The sequence below is a fragment of the Mus pahari genome, chromosome 1, assembly GCF_900095145.1.
Source record: "Mus pahari chromosome 1, PAHARI_EIJ_v1.1, whole genome shotgun sequence".
Taxonomy (NCBI): domain Eukaryota; kingdom Metazoa; phylum Chordata; class Mammalia; order Rodentia; family Muridae; genus Mus; species Mus pahari.
The window spans coordinates 115,388,140-115,405,151 of NC_034590.1; the positions used below are offsets into that span (position 1 = coordinate 115,388,140).

General features: G+C 55.1%; 3 protein-coding genes across 6 annotated transcripts; all 3 read left to right on the plus strand.

Moving 5' to 3' along the window:
• The first annotated feature begins 13 nt into the window (after window positions 1-13).
• On the plus strand, window positions 14-9,444 carry Tbx10 (T-box transcription factor 10). 2 transcript variants are annotated; one of them, XM_021212416.2, is made up of 8 exons: window positions 14-2,589; window positions 5,879-6,146; window positions 6,226-6,327; window positions 6,628-6,799; window positions 7,412-7,567; window positions 7,791-7,858; window positions 8,081-8,175; window positions 8,573-9,444. In XM_021212416.2, the coding sequence occupies exons 1-8, from the start codon at window positions 2,583-2,585 to the stop codon at window positions 8,860-8,862; spliced, it is 1,158 nt and encodes a 385-aa protein (XP_021068075.2). In that variant the 5' UTR covers window positions 14-2,582; the 3' UTR covers window positions 8,863-9,444. The 2 variants fall into 2 exon arrangements, with proteins under 2 accessions (XP_021068075.2, XP_029402492.1); XM_029546632.1 differs by having other exon boundaries at window positions 7,442-7,567.
• A 732-nt stretch (window positions 9,445-10,176) lies between these two features.
• Nudt8 (nudix hydrolase 8) lies at window positions 10,177-11,993 on the plus strand. Of its 2 annotated transcripts, XM_021215948.2 has the most exons (4): window positions 10,403-10,738; window positions 11,084-11,216; window positions 11,518-11,595; window positions 11,686-11,993. In XM_021215948.2, the coding sequence occupies exons 1-4, from the start codon at window positions 10,545-10,547 to the stop codon at window positions 11,911-11,913; spliced, it is 633 nt and encodes a 210-aa protein (XP_021071607.1). In that variant the 5' UTR covers window positions 10,403-10,544; the 3' UTR covers window positions 11,914-11,993. The 2 variants fall into 2 exon arrangements, with proteins under 2 accessions (XP_029404033.1, XP_021071607.1); XM_029548173.1 differs by lacking the exons at window positions 11,518-11,595; window positions 11,686-11,993 and having other exon boundaries at window positions 10,177-10,738; window positions 11,032-11,120.
• Window positions 11,994-12,080: 87 nt separating this feature from the next.
• Window positions 12,081-16,858, plus strand: LOC110330886 (double C2-like domain-containing protein gamma). Of its 2 annotated transcripts, none has more exons than XM_029548161.1 (11): window positions 12,081-12,184; window positions 13,324-13,627; window positions 13,774-13,853; window positions 13,925-13,996; window positions 14,152-14,261; window positions 14,346-14,481; window positions 14,615-14,668; window positions 15,790-15,947; window positions 16,038-16,119; window positions 16,250-16,346; window positions 16,417-16,858. In XM_029548161.1, exons 2-11 carry the CDS (start codon window positions 13,384-13,386, stop codon window positions 16,545-16,547), a joined length of 1,164 nt encoding a protein of 387 aa, XP_029404021.1. In that variant the 5' UTR covers window positions 12,081-12,184; window positions 13,324-13,383; the 3' UTR covers window positions 16,548-16,858. The 2 variants fall into 2 exon arrangements, with proteins under 2 accessions (XP_029404021.1, XP_021066850.1); XM_021211191.2 differs by lacking the exon at window positions 12,081-12,184 and adding an exon at window positions 12,365-13,214 and having other exon boundaries at window positions 16,417-16,707.
• Window positions 16,859-17,012: the final 154 nt, after the last annotated feature.

The following is a 17,012-nucleotide window of genomic DNA, read 5'->3' on the forward strand; positions in this document are numbered from 1 at the left end:
AGGAGAGGGATGCCCACAGGACCATGCATGGACCTTTACATGTGGGCATACTGAAGGAGAAACTGCTTGGACCCGGGGCCAGTGATAGCCATCTGTGCCTGTATTTGGCCGGACATCCTGGGGATAAAGAGAGATCCTCTATGTGGAGGAAGATCTGGAGAGGAGCTTCCAGGAGCCTGGGGGTGGGGTGGGAGGTCCCCAGTTCCCACTGGCATGTGCCCATGTAAATGTAAATAGCTGTGCTTGCCCAGGTTTGTGCCTACCGGAGTATGTGTGTGGCCCCAAGAGTCCTGGGCCTGCAGTGTCCATTTGAGGCAATCTGCATAGCTAGGCACATGGCCCAGATGTGAATTTCTAGGGGCTCAGGGAAGTCAGGATGCAGATGGGGTGCACCCAGGATGACTGCCCAGCTGCATGGGCACTGGGAGGAGATGGCCTGGGTTGGGGCATAAGGAAGCCCAAGAGAGAAAGCCTTCTCCCTTCCCCCCACCCCCGGCATGAGGGGACCAGTGAAAGGTGGCAGTGGTGTCCCTTAGTCCTCAACCAGGTGACCTGCTAGGCAGGCACTGCATTGCAAACTACTCAGGAAAGGTCGGGATCCAGGGCCCAGAGCTCTGCCCTCCCACAGTCTCTGGGCCTCTGCAGTCTGCCTGGCTCATTCATCTCCCTGCGGCCACGGCTGCCACACCGCCTCCTGGTATTGAGCTGTGAGATGAGAAGGTGTGAAGGATATGGGTGCGCCAGGGAGCAGCTGGCAGGCAAGATGGATGAGAGGGCAGTGGGGCCAGCAGGAGCCTGGGGCAGGAGGGAGGGCTGCGGGGTGGCCTGCTTTGCACAGTGTGCATGCGTTCACGTACTGGGTTGTGGGTCCTATCCGTGAGACTGTAAACATACAGAAGCCCTACCCACCGCCCTCTCCTGGATAAGCCTCTGAGTTCATGAGTGTACATGTAGACGTGTGAGCTAGCATGTTTATGCTCATATGTGTGTGTTTCCCAGTATCAAAGGAAGGCACGCGCACGCACGCGCGCACACACACACACACAGACACACACAGATACACACACACTCTCATCAGGGCCCAGCAGAATCCAGGCTGACCCACTTCTGAGGCTCTGGGCTGAAGAGGAGCTGCTAAGACTGGGACAGGATCCCCAAACCTCTCCCTTTTCTCTCCTACTTCGCACCCACCACACTGAATTCTGGGGCAGGCGGTCTGGAGCACCCTGGGAGATAGATGCTGGCACCCTTTGACTTGCAGACAGCACTCCTCTCTTGCCTGACTGAAAGCACCGAAGCCAGTGTTAGTGTCCAGCGGAGTGTGTGTGTGTGTGTGTGTGTGTGTGTGTGCGCACGCACGTCTCCAGCCTTCAGGCTGGAGTCTGGGGCTGAGGGGCACTGGGTGAATGGCAGAGAGGGGCAGGTCTATCTAGCCTGTGCCCCAAGTGTTACACTGAGAGAAAAGCACCCCTCCAGCCATGACTTAGGTCCTGCCCCTGTTTGCCCCTGGCAAAGACCTGTTTGAACACAACCTTCTAGCACCAGACTCTGCGGAGGTCTGGTTACTCCCTCGCAAGGCGGGCTGAGGTAAAGTACCGGCCACTAGTCAAGGGATGCTCTCAACAAAGGAAGCATGGGCTTAGAGGAAGCCCAACCTCTGGGCAGTGACTAGGTTTCCCTCAGAACAGATGGGGAAGCTTGGGGGAGGTGCCTGGCAAGGCTGGAGAGGGACCAGTGTGCACGGCGGATGCTTAGGCTGCCTCAGTCTACCTAATGGAGATGACAAGTGACCATCATGTGAGGGATGACCCACGCTGTGCTGCTCTTCAGCTAAGGCTGGATCATCACAGGCAGAGAGACTGTTCACTGAAGTCGGGGACACTGAGGCACTGGACTGGCAGGAGAATCTGAATATCTTACCACGCCATCTGAAACTCTCCCTGCCTCTCTCAGGGACAGGCTTATGGGGACAATACCAGTAGGCTGGGGTCTTAGACTAGGAGAGAGGGCACCACCTCTGCACTTAGCCCGCATCTGCTGCTTCCCCTGCTGCCTCCCCTTCAGCCGTTCCATCTAGGCAGAGCCTGGCCCCTGTGGACCCCAGGCTGTCCTCAAGATGGCCCCCGCCCCCACCTGCACTGGGGCCCATTGATCAGGAATAGCTGGGGGCCTCTTAGCTGGAGAAGGGAGAGAGATCCAGGAGAGGAGAGGGGGAGTTTTGCAACGTCACAACCTTCCCACCTGCCCCCTTCCACATGAGCCTGCCTCCAGAGCCAAACCCAGCCAGTGGCCCAGCTCCAGACACTACAATCGGAGGCAGTTTGGAGACACCCACCAGAACATCCCCAAACCGGGCTTTACGAACATCCAACCAAGTGTCCCGCTCAGGAGGAAAAGCCTCAGCCAGGAAGTCGGACAGAGGACAATCAGGAGGGAAATACTGAGAACTGGGGACCCCGGTGCATGCTTGAGAGTGAGGTCTGCCGCTGAGCACAGGACCCAACCCAGTGTCACTCACTGGCTACCCCTCCCTGGGTGAGGCTGCAGCCTAGCCTGAACTGAGATCCGGCTGTCCTGTCCGCATGGCAGGTAAGTATGGGTTCAGGCTCACGGGTCACTCACTCATCATGGGTCAGGGCTGTCACATGTCACAAGCCTTGTCTGCACATGCTCTGAATAAGCAGTCCAGTGGCACTGCCTGCCTGGCGTCATGCTAGACATAACACCCCTCCAGCCACCTGTCTATTTATTATTTATAATTATTTAAAATAATAATTATAATTATTGCATGTACATATTCCTGCACAGATATGCATGTGGGTGTGCATGGAGGGGGCGGGATAGCTACAGAATGTTCACGGGGGTCAGAGGGCAACCTCTGTGGAGCTGGTCTTCTCCTTCCATCTTGTTGGCTATGGAAATGCGAGTCATGTTGCCTGGCTTCCCCCCACATCCATTTAGCCTGCGGAGAGGCCCCCTCCAGCCCCCCCCCACCTGTCCAGCAGTGAGTGCCCTTTGCTCTTGCTTACCAGGGGCACCGCTGGGAATGGAGACCTTGCCTCTTCACTCCTGGCCACAACCAATTCCATGGTTCCGCCCATCCTCAGCCCCTTACTGGAATGTTCTCCACAAATTTTTGGTTTCTTGTATTCTGAACAGGGATCTCATGTAGCTGAGGCTTACCTAAGTCGCTATGTCTCTAAGGGTGACGTCAGTTTCCAAGCATTGGGAGTATAGATGTGCACCACATCTGGCCCAAAATAACAGTCTTTAAAATCCAGTACTGGGCATTGAAGACAAATCCCCATGCATACTAGGCAAGTGCTCTGGGGCTGAGCTGTGTCCCCAGCAGCACCCTTAAACCGTAGTGAGTGTATGTGATATAAAATTCACCACACTATGTTTAAGAGTGTAACTCGTGGCATTAGGACATTCACAGCTGTGGACCCCTCACCACAATCTGCTTACTTTTTTTCTTTTTTTCATCTTATAAAGCTGAAACTCTCATCATCCCCACTGGACGTTTCCCCTCCTCCTGCCCTGGCAACCACGACTTTCTGTGTTTCTGTGATTGTTTTTTTTTTTTTTTTTTTTTTTTTTTTTTTTTACCTTCTGTGAATAGACCTGCCTATTTTACATGGCAGAATGTTCTCATGGTCTCTCCCCACTGCATCAGAAAGCCCTTTATTTTGAAGGGTGAATAGTATTCCATTGTGGGCTACATTTTTTTATCTACTCATCTGTCAGTGGACACTCGATTGCTTCTGCCTTTTGGCTACTGAAGCAGTACTGTCCTGAGGTGAAACCTCTGAGCCGCAAAGGCTGCACTGTTTTAAATTCCCACCAACCCCAGGATTCCAATTTCTCCATAATTCTACTCACACTTGCTAAATTCTAGATTCTTCTCTTGTCCTGACAGCCCTCTTGATAGCTGGCCAGTGTCTGACTGAAGCCAGCACCCTTGTTCTGTTTGTAGTCTTTGAATCAGGGTCTTATCCATTCTGCTTGTTACATTTCCTTTCCTTCCTCTTTAATAAGTACTTGAGACAGGGACAGGGAGACGGGGTCTCATGTAGCCCAGGCCAGCCTCAACTCATTACGTATTGGAGAAGAGCCTTGAACTTCTGATCCCCCTGCCTCTATCTCTCAAGTGCTGCCATTACAGACATGTACCACCATGTTGTTTATATTTTTAACGTCTTGATGGGAACTAATCCCAGCATTTTGTGCACAGTAGGCAAGCCATCTACCAACTGAATTGTGCCCCCCCCCAGCTGGAGGGGGCAGGAGTCATTATTTTGTTAATATTTATTTATTTTGTGTGTGCTGGTTAATTGTTCACTTCATATTAACCAGTATGTGCCCACTTCCAAAATATACTGGTTAGTATGAAGTGGACAATTAACCAGCACACACAAATCCAAGTGACTGCCTGCATGGATTAGCCTGTGAGCATGCCTACGGGGCACTCTCTTGGTTAGTGATTAATGTGGAGGATGCAGCCCACTGGTGTGCAGTGCCACCCCTGGGCAGGTGGTCCTAGATTGGATAACAAAGCAAGCAGAGCAAGCCACAAGGAGTAAGCCAGTAAGCAGGCTTCTTCCACGGCCTCTGCTTCAGTTTCTGCCTCCGGGCTCTGGCTTGAGCTCCTGCTGGACAGACGGACTTCCCTCAATGAAGGACTGAGGCCTGTGAGCCAAATTAGCCCTTTCTTCCCCAGCATGCTTTCAGTCATGTTTATCAGAGCAACAGAAGGTAAACTAGTCCAGTGTGTGCACGTGGGAGTCAATAAGCAAAGTTGGTTCTCTCCTTCCACCACATCGGTCCTAGGAATGGAACCAGGTCTTCGGGCTTGGCAGCAAGCTTCGTTACCCACTGAGCCATCTCACGGCCCAAGTATCATTGTTTAAATAAGAGACTGGAGCATTTGGAAGCTTTTGACCAAGGCTTGTGTTGCAAATTATGGCTGAGACTGTCCAGAACAGGGAGGGGGTGCATACACAGCCATGAGTGTCGTCCTAATGCCACAGCCATGAGTGTCCTAATGCCAAGAGCTGTATGCTTAAACATGGTAAATTTTACATTATGCATACTCTAGCCACAGTTTAAAGGTTTTGCTGTGGATATAGCTCAGGTTTCAGGGTCTAGGGAAGATAATTTGTATGATCTGAGAGCTCCCGTCAGCCTCCTTCTCATCAAACTACACTGGGCCGCTGGGGCTCCACGGAGCTTCACGAGCTCCTGTCACACTTCCTGCCCCCCTGAGCGTACACCATCTATGAACATGCCTCCTATGAAGAGCCTTCTGTGTACCACACTGCTCTCACCAATGCGTTGTCTGCCCTCCGAGATGGGGAAACTAGGGATCCAAGAGCCGAAGCAATTTGCCCAAGGCCATGTAGCTGCCTGTCTCTACCCTCCAGGATCCTCCTGGGGGAAAGATTTTTAAATTAGGCACAGTGGCTGTAATCCTAGCACTTGAAAAGCTTAAGGCAGGAGGATTCCCTCTAGCTCATGGCCAGCCTTGGTTACCAAATATCACCAAGCTTCCACACTCCTACCCAAATAGTTGTGGTGACACATGCCTGCTACCCTAGGCTCTGGGAAGTGGAGACAAGAGGATCAGAAGTTCAAGGATATCTTTGGATACATAATGAGTCTGAGGCCAGCCTGGGCTACATGAGACCATGTCACAGGGAAAAACTAAAGAAAAGAAGGTCATAGTAACTGGCTGTGGAGTGATGTTGGCTGATAATACTGGGGACAGAAGCCTGGCAGCCAGGGGCCTTCCAGAGGAAGAGAGACAGGGACACAGCCTGAAAGACGAGGCTGAAGGGACAGTGAGTCAGACTGACAAGTCTTCATCCTCTCTCCACAGTCTTCCCGTCTGCTGGCCTTGGGGTACTTGCTCCTCCAGAGACCTGTCCCCATCCTGAGACCAGCACCAGCTGGGAGTCCCGACTGGGGACACCATTCCCCTCAGGTTCCTGCACCATGTCTACAGAAGCCCAAGCCATGGCAGATCCCACTGGGCAGGGCCCCAAGAACCCACGTGTGTCCAGTGTGATGGTGCAGCTGGAGATGAAGCCACTGTGGGAAGAATTCAACCAGCTGGGCACAGAGATGATTGTCACCAAAGCGGGCAGGTGTGGGCATGGAGAGTGGGGACTGGGCAGGGGCTGGGGGGGAGGGGCAGAGCCAGGCTGAGTACCTCCCTTCCCACAGGAGGATGTTCCCAACCTTCCAGGTGAAGATCCTGGGCATGGACACGCTGGCTGACTACGCTCTGCTCATGGACTTCATCCCTTTGGATGACAAGAGATACAGGTCAGGACGCAGCAGGGGAGCAAGAGTGCTGAGAACAGGAACCTGTCCCTCAGGGCAGACAGGGTGAGGTGGAACCCTTCAGAGTCCATGCCAGGGGGCGCCCAGCCTAGAGCAACAGGTCTTAGGCAGAAGAAAGAGGGAACGGGCTAGCCTGAGGCATACGCAATTAAAAAACAAATGATACCCACCAGGTGGACTGAGCATATCTAGCTGAGGGTCAGCGTTTTCACTATCACCTTGGTTAGACATGGCACTGAGTAGGGCAAGGATAGCCCCTGACCTCTCCCTCTGCTCCCCCAGGTACGCCTTCCACAGTTCCGCCTGGCTGGTGGCAGGCAAGGCCGACCCTGCCACGCCTGGTAGGGTGCACTTCCACCCTGACTCGCCAGCCAAGGGTGCCCAGTGGATGCGGCAGATCGTGTCCTTTGACAAACTCAAGCTGACCAACAACCTGATGGACGACAATGGCCATGTGAGGCACAAGCCTCTGAGCTATCATGGGGAGGGGCTGAACCGGGTGGGACTGGGATTGTGAGAAAGCCTGGAGCTAGAGCTGGCAGGACTGGTGGGATATCTGCATGGATGTCTAAAGGAAGAGAGGGAGGGAGGAAGAGGAGGTGGTGGAGGGGAGAAGTTTGGAGCTTAGGGGACAGCCTGAGCAGAGGCCCTGAGGCCAGAAAACATGCAGTGAGTTGAGAGACCACAAGGAGACTTCCAGTGGGACTGGAAGGGCCAGTGGTGGGTAGGTTGTCCCACAGGGCCAAGTGCCTGAGGTGAGAACCCAGGCTTTACTTCTCTGTGGGTGGAAGCTATAGGTGTTTGAGCAGGTGGATGTGTCTTGCCCGGTTGCTGTGTGGAGAATGGGCATAAGGACAAGGTGGGGAGGCAGGGAGGCCAGCCAGGAGGCAGCTGAGGTTGGATGGAAGGTGACCAGGGCTGCTGCAAGGTGATGGTCAGGTTCTACACAGTTCTGAAGGCAAAGCTACAGGTGGACAGTAGGCAAGATGAGGGTAAAAGAGTTTTGGGCCCAGGGAGGGTGGCTGCACAGGCTCCACGCCTGCACTCGGGTCCCATCCTCCTGCAGATCATCCTCAACTCCATGCATCGTTATCAGCCCCGTTTCCATGTGGTCTTCGTGGACCCACGCAAGGACAGCGCCCGCTATGCCCAGGAAAACTTCAAGTCCTTTGTCTTCACAGAGACCCAGTTCACAGCCGTGACAGCCTATCAGAACCACCGGGTGGGTTGTCCCACAGGTCCCAAGGACCAGCTCAGCTCTGAGGGGCAGAGACTGAGGCCGGAGGGGCCTCTGTCCCCTGGACATCTGCCTTCCTGCTGGCACTGGAGACCCCGGGCCAAGGGGGTCTGGGTCCTGCTGACCGGAAGTTCCCAGGGCTAAGTGTGAGCTTCCAGGGCTCAATTTAGTTGTGAGCCCAGTCCACAACTAAACTTTCTTTCTGTAGATCACACAGCTGAAGATCGCTAGCAACCCCTTTGCCAAAGGCTTCAGAGAAGCTGACCCAGACTCATGGTATCGTCTCACTCCTGCCTTCCTGCTCTAAGCCCAGCTGTGTGCCCTTCCCCTCCACCCCTCCATCCCAAGCAGCTCTGAAGACCTTCATCCTGACCTGCTTCATGGTCATGTCCTCTAGTTTGCCCCGGGATCCCTTATCTGACTCTGACCACAACATCTGGAGTGGGGGTGGGGGTGCTCCATTGCCTCCTCTCCCATTCCTGCTTGCCCTATCTTCAGGACTGTGACCCCCCGGCCACTGCTCAGCATCCCCACCCGGAGTCGTAGCAGCCTCGGTCCCTGCCTACTTAAGGGCTCTGCAGAACGAGAGAAAGGTGAAGACCCAGCCCAAACACAATGGCAGGCACATAGGCCTCCCGGAAGGGGCTTCACCATGATGGGCAACGTCCTCATCCCCCATCCCTACCTGGGCAGGAAGGCACAGGAGAGAGAGCAGGGCACGGGCAGGGTTCAGAGCAAAGGAGGGGTGCCTGCTGGGCTTCCTGGAGGAGGTGGATCCTGAGTTGGGCAATGGAGACTAAAAGCTCAGCTTGGGCCTGGGAGACAGTGGAACAGAGAAGGTAAGGAAGCTCAGGCAGAGAACAAGGACAAATACTACACAGGTCAAGATGTGTGGCTGGGGACAAGACAGACAACCTCAGTAGGCCTCAGAATTAGGGCTGGGGGTGTGAGAGGAAATCTGTGGTCCACTCAAAACATTTTCTCCCTCAGATACCAGTAAAGCTTCCGCTTCCAGCTCCAGGACCCCCACTCAGCCACACCATCAGCTGCTGCCTTCCCCTGATCTCCTGCTGGCCCCTGCCACCTACAGACCCCTCCCTTACCAGAACCTGTACCCTGGATCCCCAAGCCATGCCGGGTCCCCAAGAGCTCGGCTGGCACCTTACCCTCTCCCCAGCATCAGCACTGCTGGGGATCAGGAAGACACAACCCTCGCAGCAGGGCTGGGGCTCCTGCCCACCTCTGCCTTGTGCTTGGTGTCTAACCAAGCCTCGCAGTGATGGCCAAGTGCACAACCCTCGCAGCAGGGCTGGGGCTCCTGTCCACCTCTGCCTTGTGCTTGGTGTCTAACCAAGCCTCGCAGTGATGGCCAAGTGCTGTGGAAGCCCCTTTCCCCTGTGGCCCACCTCTCCTACCCTCCTCTGGAAGACATCTCCTAAGGAGAACAGCGCAACTGGAAGCTCTGGCAGCAGAGGGTTCCTGCCTCAAAGCCAGTCTGGGGCCTGCCAGCCTTGGAATCAGGCCTACTTCCTACTCAAAAGCCCTGAATCTTGCCCTGCTGCCTCGAGGATGCCTCCTCTAAATCCTGCTTCGAATGTCCTTCCCCCACATTAAACTGCTTGACAACAGCAGTCACAGTACTTCTGTCCACAGGAACTCCCAGACCAGACAGTCCCATCACCTTTATAAGTCTCCAAGAGCTGGACCCAGAGCACAGGGTGATAACTGACCACATCAGCAAGGCTGCGGTTAGCCTGGTGTGTCCCCTATTTTGTGCACCCATATAAGGATGGAAGCGGCTCAGAGAGGTTTCAGCTCACAGTCACACAGCAAAGTACAGCTGACACTCGTCATTCCATTTAAATGCGATGCTCTAAGGCTGGTCCGGAGAGCCAGGGGTCATTGAAGTGTGCCTAATATGAGATAGATTGGGATCACACATGCCAAGGTAGGGATGGGTGTTTACTTGGAGAACCGGAGGTAAAAGTCCAGGTTAAAGTGCTCTGGGTAGAGTCTTGTGGGATAAGACTGAGGGAGGCGTCGGGCATGGTGGCGCACGCCTTTAATCCCAGCACTCGGGAGGCAGAGGCAGGTGGATTTCTGAGTTCGAGGCCAGCCTGGTCTACAAAGTGAGTTCNAGCCTGGTCTACAAAGTGAGTTCCAGGACAGCCAGGGCTACACAGAGAAACCCTGTCTCAAAAAAAAAAAAAAAAAAAAAAAAAAAAAAAAGACTGAGGGAGGCGCGCGTACTCTTCATTCTCTTGGACTGGGCGCCCAGAGGCACCTGATGACTCCGACTGCCAGAACTCTTCCTGTGAGACGTTCTGGAAAGCACAGACACCCACGAGACGAGAGAAAAGGGGCCCAGAAGATCTTCAGGACCCAGATATTCCCAACTCCCGAACCCGAAGTCAGGACCCATTCAATTCAGGTTACTCAAGCGTTCCGGAGACACAAGAGTCCAAACTGTGCCACAGATAGGGAAGTCAGGCCCCTGGAAAGAAACTCAAGCGAAGCTGGCCGGCTTTTCCGGACAAGCCTTCCATCAGCTCTAAGCCAGGTCTTTCCTTTCGGTAGTGCTCTGGTTCCTGTACACAAAACCGCTTCTGTCCTCATCTAGCAAACTCCACTCCAGATGCCCCTCTGTCGCCCAATAGCAGCCAAACCCGCCTTAAACCACACCCCCGAGGTCTCTGAGGCTCTGCCTCAGCAGGCCTCGTCTGGAACTCCGAGGTCCCGCTCCAGCAGCCACTGCCTTGTCCATCTCGAAGGCTCCACCCCGGCAGGCTCCGTACCGCCCGCGTCCGAGGCTTTGCAAGGGCAGTCCCAGGCCGGTCCGCCTCTCCGGGAAGCCACGCCTCCTTCCGGCTCTCACTTAGGACCCCGCCCCGCGCCGGAGCTTGCGCGCTGCGGCGTCCCCTCCCTAGCAGGCAGATGCCCCTGTGTCCCGGACGTCTGGGACATGCTGCCTGGTGGCCTGTCCGCGGAGGACGAGCAGCGCTGCCGGCAGCTGCTAGCACGGACCACTGCCCAGCTACGCTCGCGGCCCGCAGCGGCTGCAGTGCTTGTGCCGCTGTGCCTCGTGCGCGGAGTCCCGGCGCTGCTCTACACGCTCCGCTCCAGTCGCCTGGTTGGGAGGCACAAAGGGGAAGTCAGGTACGCCGGCCTTGCCGGTGCACTACCTGTGGCCCGCATACCCCTCTGAACTTTTCCCTTCATAAACAGGACTCAGTCCCTTACAGTAGACTGGAGAGAGGCTATCCGGGGCTCCCCTTCTTTGGCTTCGCCCTCAGCAGAAATTGAGAACACCCGGAGTCGATCTCTGCACCACTGGGACACCATAGGCAGACATGGGGTGTCTGAGCCCTAGCATAGTCTTAGCCGGTTGCCAGATCCTCATGCTGTAATCTGTATCTCCAGTGCCTGTCCCCCTTACTCTAATGGCACAGGTAAACTGCCTCCTGACGACCCGTGGTCCCAAGACTCCCTCTGCCCATTTAGTTTCCCAGGCGGGAAGTGTGATCCCGACGACCAAGATGTAATACATACGGCCCTTCGGGAGACTCAGGAGGAGGTGGGCCTAGAGGTGTCCAAGGAGCACGTGTGGGGTGTCCTGCAGCCAGTGTATGACCGGGTGAGCCACCCTCATCCTATCACACTCAATCAGTACCCCTAGTGGTCGAGGAAGCCAGCCCTGCTCAGTCCAGGACAGGGTCCAGGAAGGCTTGCAGGGTAGGCTGCATGGATCTGAGCTTGAATGGCAAGTGGGAGATTTCCTGGCGGTATACAAGTAAGGGGGACTTGTGAGGCAGCATGGCAAGAAACCAAGGACGGGAACTGGAGGGCTTCACCATGATTACCCAAAACCTCTGGATGGCAGAGTAGGGTCTGCTTCACAAGTTTGCTCCTCCTGACTGTTCACCCTTCTGCCCCAGGGAAAGGCAACTATAGTCCCGGTGCTTGCCAACGTGGGCCCACTGGATCTGCAGAGCCTTAGGCCCAACCCTGAGGAGGTGAATGGGGGCTACTGGGGAGTTGGACTGTCCTACCAGGGCACTCACAGGCAGTCCTCTGTCCACCCTCTTTCTGTCTCTTGCCTACAGGTGGATGAAGTATTTGAGCTGTCTCTGGCCCACTTGCTGCAGACACAGAACCAGGGGTATACCCACTTCTGCCAGGGTGGCCACTTCAGCTACACACTGCCTGTCTTCTTGCATGGACCACACCGTGTCTGGGGCCTCACGGCTATCATCACTGAGCTCACCCTGAAGCTACTGGCCCCTGACTTCTACAAGCCCTCCCTAGCTGTTCCTAAGCTGCCTAGGGGTTGAGGCCTGCCTGGCCTTTAAGTGCCTCTGCCAGCATTTGGCCAGGCTACTCCAGAACTGATTAAAAGAGTGTTTGACAACTTTCCTCTGGCATCTTCCATGTGGAAAGCGAGACATGGGGCATGATAGCAACCCTTGTCATTCCAGCACTGGGGAAACAGACAGATGGATCTCTTGGGGTGCTGGCCAGCCAGTGTGGGTTACTTGGTGAGACACAGGCCCTGTGTCAGAACAAACAGGCAAAAAACATGATAGAGGCTGGTGAGACGGCTTGGTGAGTGAAGGCACCTGTCACAAAGATTGATCTTTTAAGAGTTCCAGGACAGCCAGGGCTACACCGAGAAACCCTGTCTCGAAAAAAAAAAAAAAAAAAGATTGATCTTTAAGACCCATGTGGTGGAAGGAGAGAGACAACTCCTGCTAGTTGTCCTCTGACCATGACATGCATGTTCACATATGTACATACATACACGGTTTAAGAAGGGAAAGAAGCCAAGCATGTGACATACCCCTGTAGTTCCCACACTCCAGTGGTGGAGACAGGAGGATGGAGACTTCAGAGCCCACTCTTCCTTGGCTTTCATAGTGAGATGCTGACGTGGAGCAGAAGGGGAAGGGATGCTAGGCTGCTCCTGTCAGTGAGCTCCCTGCTCAGAACACCTCAGATAATGTGCCCAGTGGCCGGGTGAGTCAAGTAGAAGACACTGCCTGGGAAGTAGAAGAGACCTGTACGGAGATGGAGCGAGAGGCCACTTCCACCATACAGACAGCCCCTCCATAAGGCCAAGGGGACAGTCTTGGGAGGGAGACCCTGCCAGGGGACAGGGCAGGACTGCGATGAGATTGCCAGCTGGTTTCCTTGAGGGGACTAGAATGCAGGGCTCTCCCAGCTCTGTATCCACTTCTACAGGACCCCATCCCCTCACACCTCCACAGTCCCCTGTCCCTTCCTCCTCCTTCTCCACCCCCCCTCATTTCTGCCCTTCTCACCTATTTCCTCTCCTGCTTATCCCCAAACACACCCCCTTTGTCACCTCTGGCCCTGCAGCCTCCTTACCAGCAGCAGGCACATGATGATGGTAAAAATAGCTCCTTTCACCAGAGTGTGAATGGAGGGGGCAGAGGCAGGAGACAAGGCTGGGCCCCCAGTGCTAGGGAAGGGCCCTTGGGAAGTGTGGGCTCCTGATCCCCTCCCTGCTGAGTCACACCTTGCTCAGATGGGTCACCTCAGTCTCAGGCTCTGTCACCCTAAACATACACCTAAAGCCAGCAGCAGCAAAGCAGTGTGACACAGCTCTCAAGAGGTAAGGATCCCAGAAGGCTGACTCCAGCCTTCACCTTGCAGGTGGGGCAAAGTGTCTTCTGTCCTAGGACAGCCTTGGTGATGCCTCTTTATTTCATCTTGGTGGCCAGGTGTGTGCTTGGTGTCCCCAGTCGGTGGGAGCTTCTCTGAGTCCCTATGTCTGGACCACCATGGCATGTGCAGGGCCAGCCAGTGGGCGGCAGCGGGTGAGCATGCAGGAACACATGGCCATTGATGTGAGCCCCGGCCCCATTCGGCCCATCCACCTCATTTCCGACTACTTCCCACATTTCTACCCCTTCTTGGAGCCGGTGCTGCGCGCCCCAGATCGGCAGGCAATGCTGACCCCGGCCATCCCCTCTGCACCCCAGCTGCAGCCCAGCCCTGAGCCCGAAGGAGACTCGGATGACAGCAGTGAGTAGGGGAGACGATCGGGATGCTCCCTAGGATGGGGTCGGGGGTGTCTCTGGCACCCAGGGCAGAGGCCAGGCAGGTGGCACTGTGCCATGTGGGACAAGTGGGTGTAGGGGTGGGGTGACCATGCTTACCGTCTGCCTTAGCCGCCCTAGGCATCCTGGAATTCACACTTCTCTTTGATGAGGACAACAGCGCCCTGCACTGCACAGCCCATCGTGCAAAGGTGAGGACAGAGGCTGAGTCCCTTGGATGGGACAAGCCACAGGTCTCTCTACATCCATTTTCTGTTTCCAGGGCCTCAAGCCACCAGCCGCAGGCTCTGTGGACACCTATGTCAAAGCCAACTTGCTACCAGGGGCCAGCAAGGTGAGGGTAAGATCCAGGCCCTTAGATAGCAGGGCCAGCTTAGGGTACCCATTGATCCTGCTTCACCCTACCCCCAGAACTAAATCTCAGTTGCTAGGATCCAAGAGCCAGGGCAGGAGGCCAGGAGGGTGCCTGACTTGCCTTCCTGACCCCAGGCCAGCCAGCTTCGGACACGCACTGTTCGAGGCACCAGGGAACCTGTCTGGGAGGAGACGCTCACCTATCATGGCTTTACATGCCAGGATGCTGGACGGAAGACCCTGAGGTAAGGACCCAGATTGGGGCACCAGAAGGGAGGCGGGGAGTGAGTGGGGCTTGTGTGACTAGGACTGACCTGGATGGCCACCAGGCTATGTGTGTGTGAGGACTCACGGCTGCGGCGACGGCGGCGAGCACCCCCCCTGGGGGAGCTACGAGTGCCCCTGAGGAAGCTGGTGCCAAACCGAGCCAGGAGCTTTGACATCTGTCTAGAGAAGCGGAGGCTGGTGAGTGGGCTGAAGTTCAAGTTGGGTCTACAGAACCAGGAGCCACGGGGAGAGTCAGGGAGGGGTCCTGGACAATATCTACTAAAGTGACCAAGTGCTCTGATTTTTTTTTTTTTTTTTTTTTTTTTTTTAGATCAAGAGGCCCAAGAGCCTGGACACAGCCCGTGGCATGTCTCTATATGAGGAGGTGGGTATCAAAGCTTGACTGAACTGGTATGGAGACAGGCAGATCTAGATAGCCCAGGCTGGGATTAGGGCTAAGAGGGGCAGGCGTCCAGGCCTTTAAGGGCTTAGAGGAATTTGAGTCCATCTCTCTTGTAAGTTCTGTGAGTCCTCAATTGCCAGGGTCTCAGGGACTGGGCTAGGTGACAGTGCCTCTTTTGCTAGGGCAGCCTGGAGATGGGGAACACTAGGAACCGTCTGCAGAGTGCTCAGACTATAGGTAGGCAGACCTGAGCGGTGGTGCTTGTGGGCAGAGGTGGGAACCTCTGGGCCCGCCGCTCAGGAGGCAATGAAGATGGCTTCAGTGCTTACTCAACCCCACCCAAGATCCTGCCCAGAAGCCCCTTCGCCCAGCAGAAAGGATACCTACAAGCCTGGGTGGCAGGCCCTCCTGCTCCTGGCAACAGTGGAGGTGCCCTGTCCTCTAGTGAAGTCCCAAGTTTTTGTAGTGTCTTCTTAGGTAAGCTCAAGCCTGTGAGGCCCACAGAAATAGTGGACATCACTGAGAACCCTAAAAGAGTCCCCACCAATCCCAGAACCCATGTTCAATCATGCCTGGCCATATACTGCTGGCAGAGCACTCCTGTGATACTGAGCAGTACCCATGGTAAGAACGTTTGGCTCTCTGCTGTCAGTTCTACCCTGAAGGTGGGAAAGAAGGCATCCTACCCCAGGCCTTCCTCCCAGCTGGGGAGCTCTAGTGTCTAAGAATATGCAAAGAACAAATATGATGGTCTGCAGGCAGTGGAAGTGAAAGTGAGCTTCAGAGGTCTCCATGACGACAGCCTCTCAGCTACTTGCAATGCATGGAGACAGCCACTTAGCCCCCGCATGGCTGTGATGCTCACCATCAATCCCCTTGCTCTGCCATGAGCAGCAACCCTACCCTTTCTGAGCTCTGGAGGGTTCAGATCCCTGAGTGCTATTGTAAGGTCTCCTCACTGAGTACTGGGGATGGCTGCTGTCTAGGGAGATAAACTTGACAGCCTGGTTTCTCTGTAGGCGTTTGTGCTCACACTGGGACCTGGCCTCTGCAAGTGGGGGGCTTCAGACTGGGCAGGGTCTGACCACAGCTTGCACCTGCAGGAGGAGATGGAGGCAGAGGTGTTTGGGGAAGAACGTGGACGCATCCTACTGTCCCTGTGCTACAGCTCCGAGCGTGGTGGCCTGCTGGTGGGTGTGCTACGCTGTGCCCACCTTGCTCCCATGGATGCCAATGGCTACTCGGACCCCTTTGTCCGTCTGTGAGTATAAACAGGCAGGTGGTCATGAACGGTGAGAGCAGGTCCTTGGCTCTGCCAGACCATGTCTAACCAGCCCATCTCTCCCTTCAGTTTCCTGCATCCAAGTTCTGGGAAGAAATCCAAATATAAGACCAGTGTTCGGAGGAAGACGCTGAATCCTGAGTTCAATGAGGTGGGTCACGGCTAGGAGATCCCAGTCAAGTGTGCTCTTGATTTAGCAAACCAGGCCCTACCTGTTTGAGCCTGTTGAGCCTGTTTCTTAAGCTGCAAAGAACTCACGTTTCCTATCCCTTTCCCTAAAGGAATTCTTTTATGCGGGTCATCGAGAGGAGCTGGCCCAGAAGGCACTGCTGGTGTCTGTGTGGGACTATGACCTGGGCACTGCTGATGATTTCATTGGTGAGCAGAAACCCGGGGTGCAAGAGGGAGCCTCAGGAACTCTGAGGGCTACTAACCCATCCCTTGGCAGGTGGGGTGCAGCTGAGTGGCAGAGCCAGTGGGGAACGCCTGCGCCACTGGCGGGAGTGCCTAGGCCACTGTGACCACCGGCTGGAACTGTGGCACCTGCTGGACAGTGTGCCCCCCCAACTTGGTGATTAGTCAGCACAACACAGGGCCCTGCTTTGCAACCGGTTCGGGGGCCAAGATGTCTTGCTGCATCTGGAATGAGGTCTGGGCTATCCCATCTGCTATGCATTCTTGTCTCCTTCCAGTCATGTAACCCCCAAACACAAAGCAAAATAAACCTCTGCTTCTGCCAGCTCGGAGCCTGTCCTTTCCCTAGGAATGTCTGCCTCTTCTATGCCCTCACCTCATAGGGCAGACCAGGCCCCTATTCTCCGTCTCTCATCCCTTAAGAGCAGTGATTCTCAACCGTCCTAATACTATGACCCTTTAATACAGTCCTCAAGTTGTGGTGACACCCAACCATAAAATTATTTCTCTTCACAACTGTAATTTTGCTACTGTCATGAATCCTAGTACAAATATGAGACTCCCAAAGGGGTCACGATCCACAGGTTGAGAACCACTGCCTTAGAGCCCAGGATGGACCAAAATTAAGAC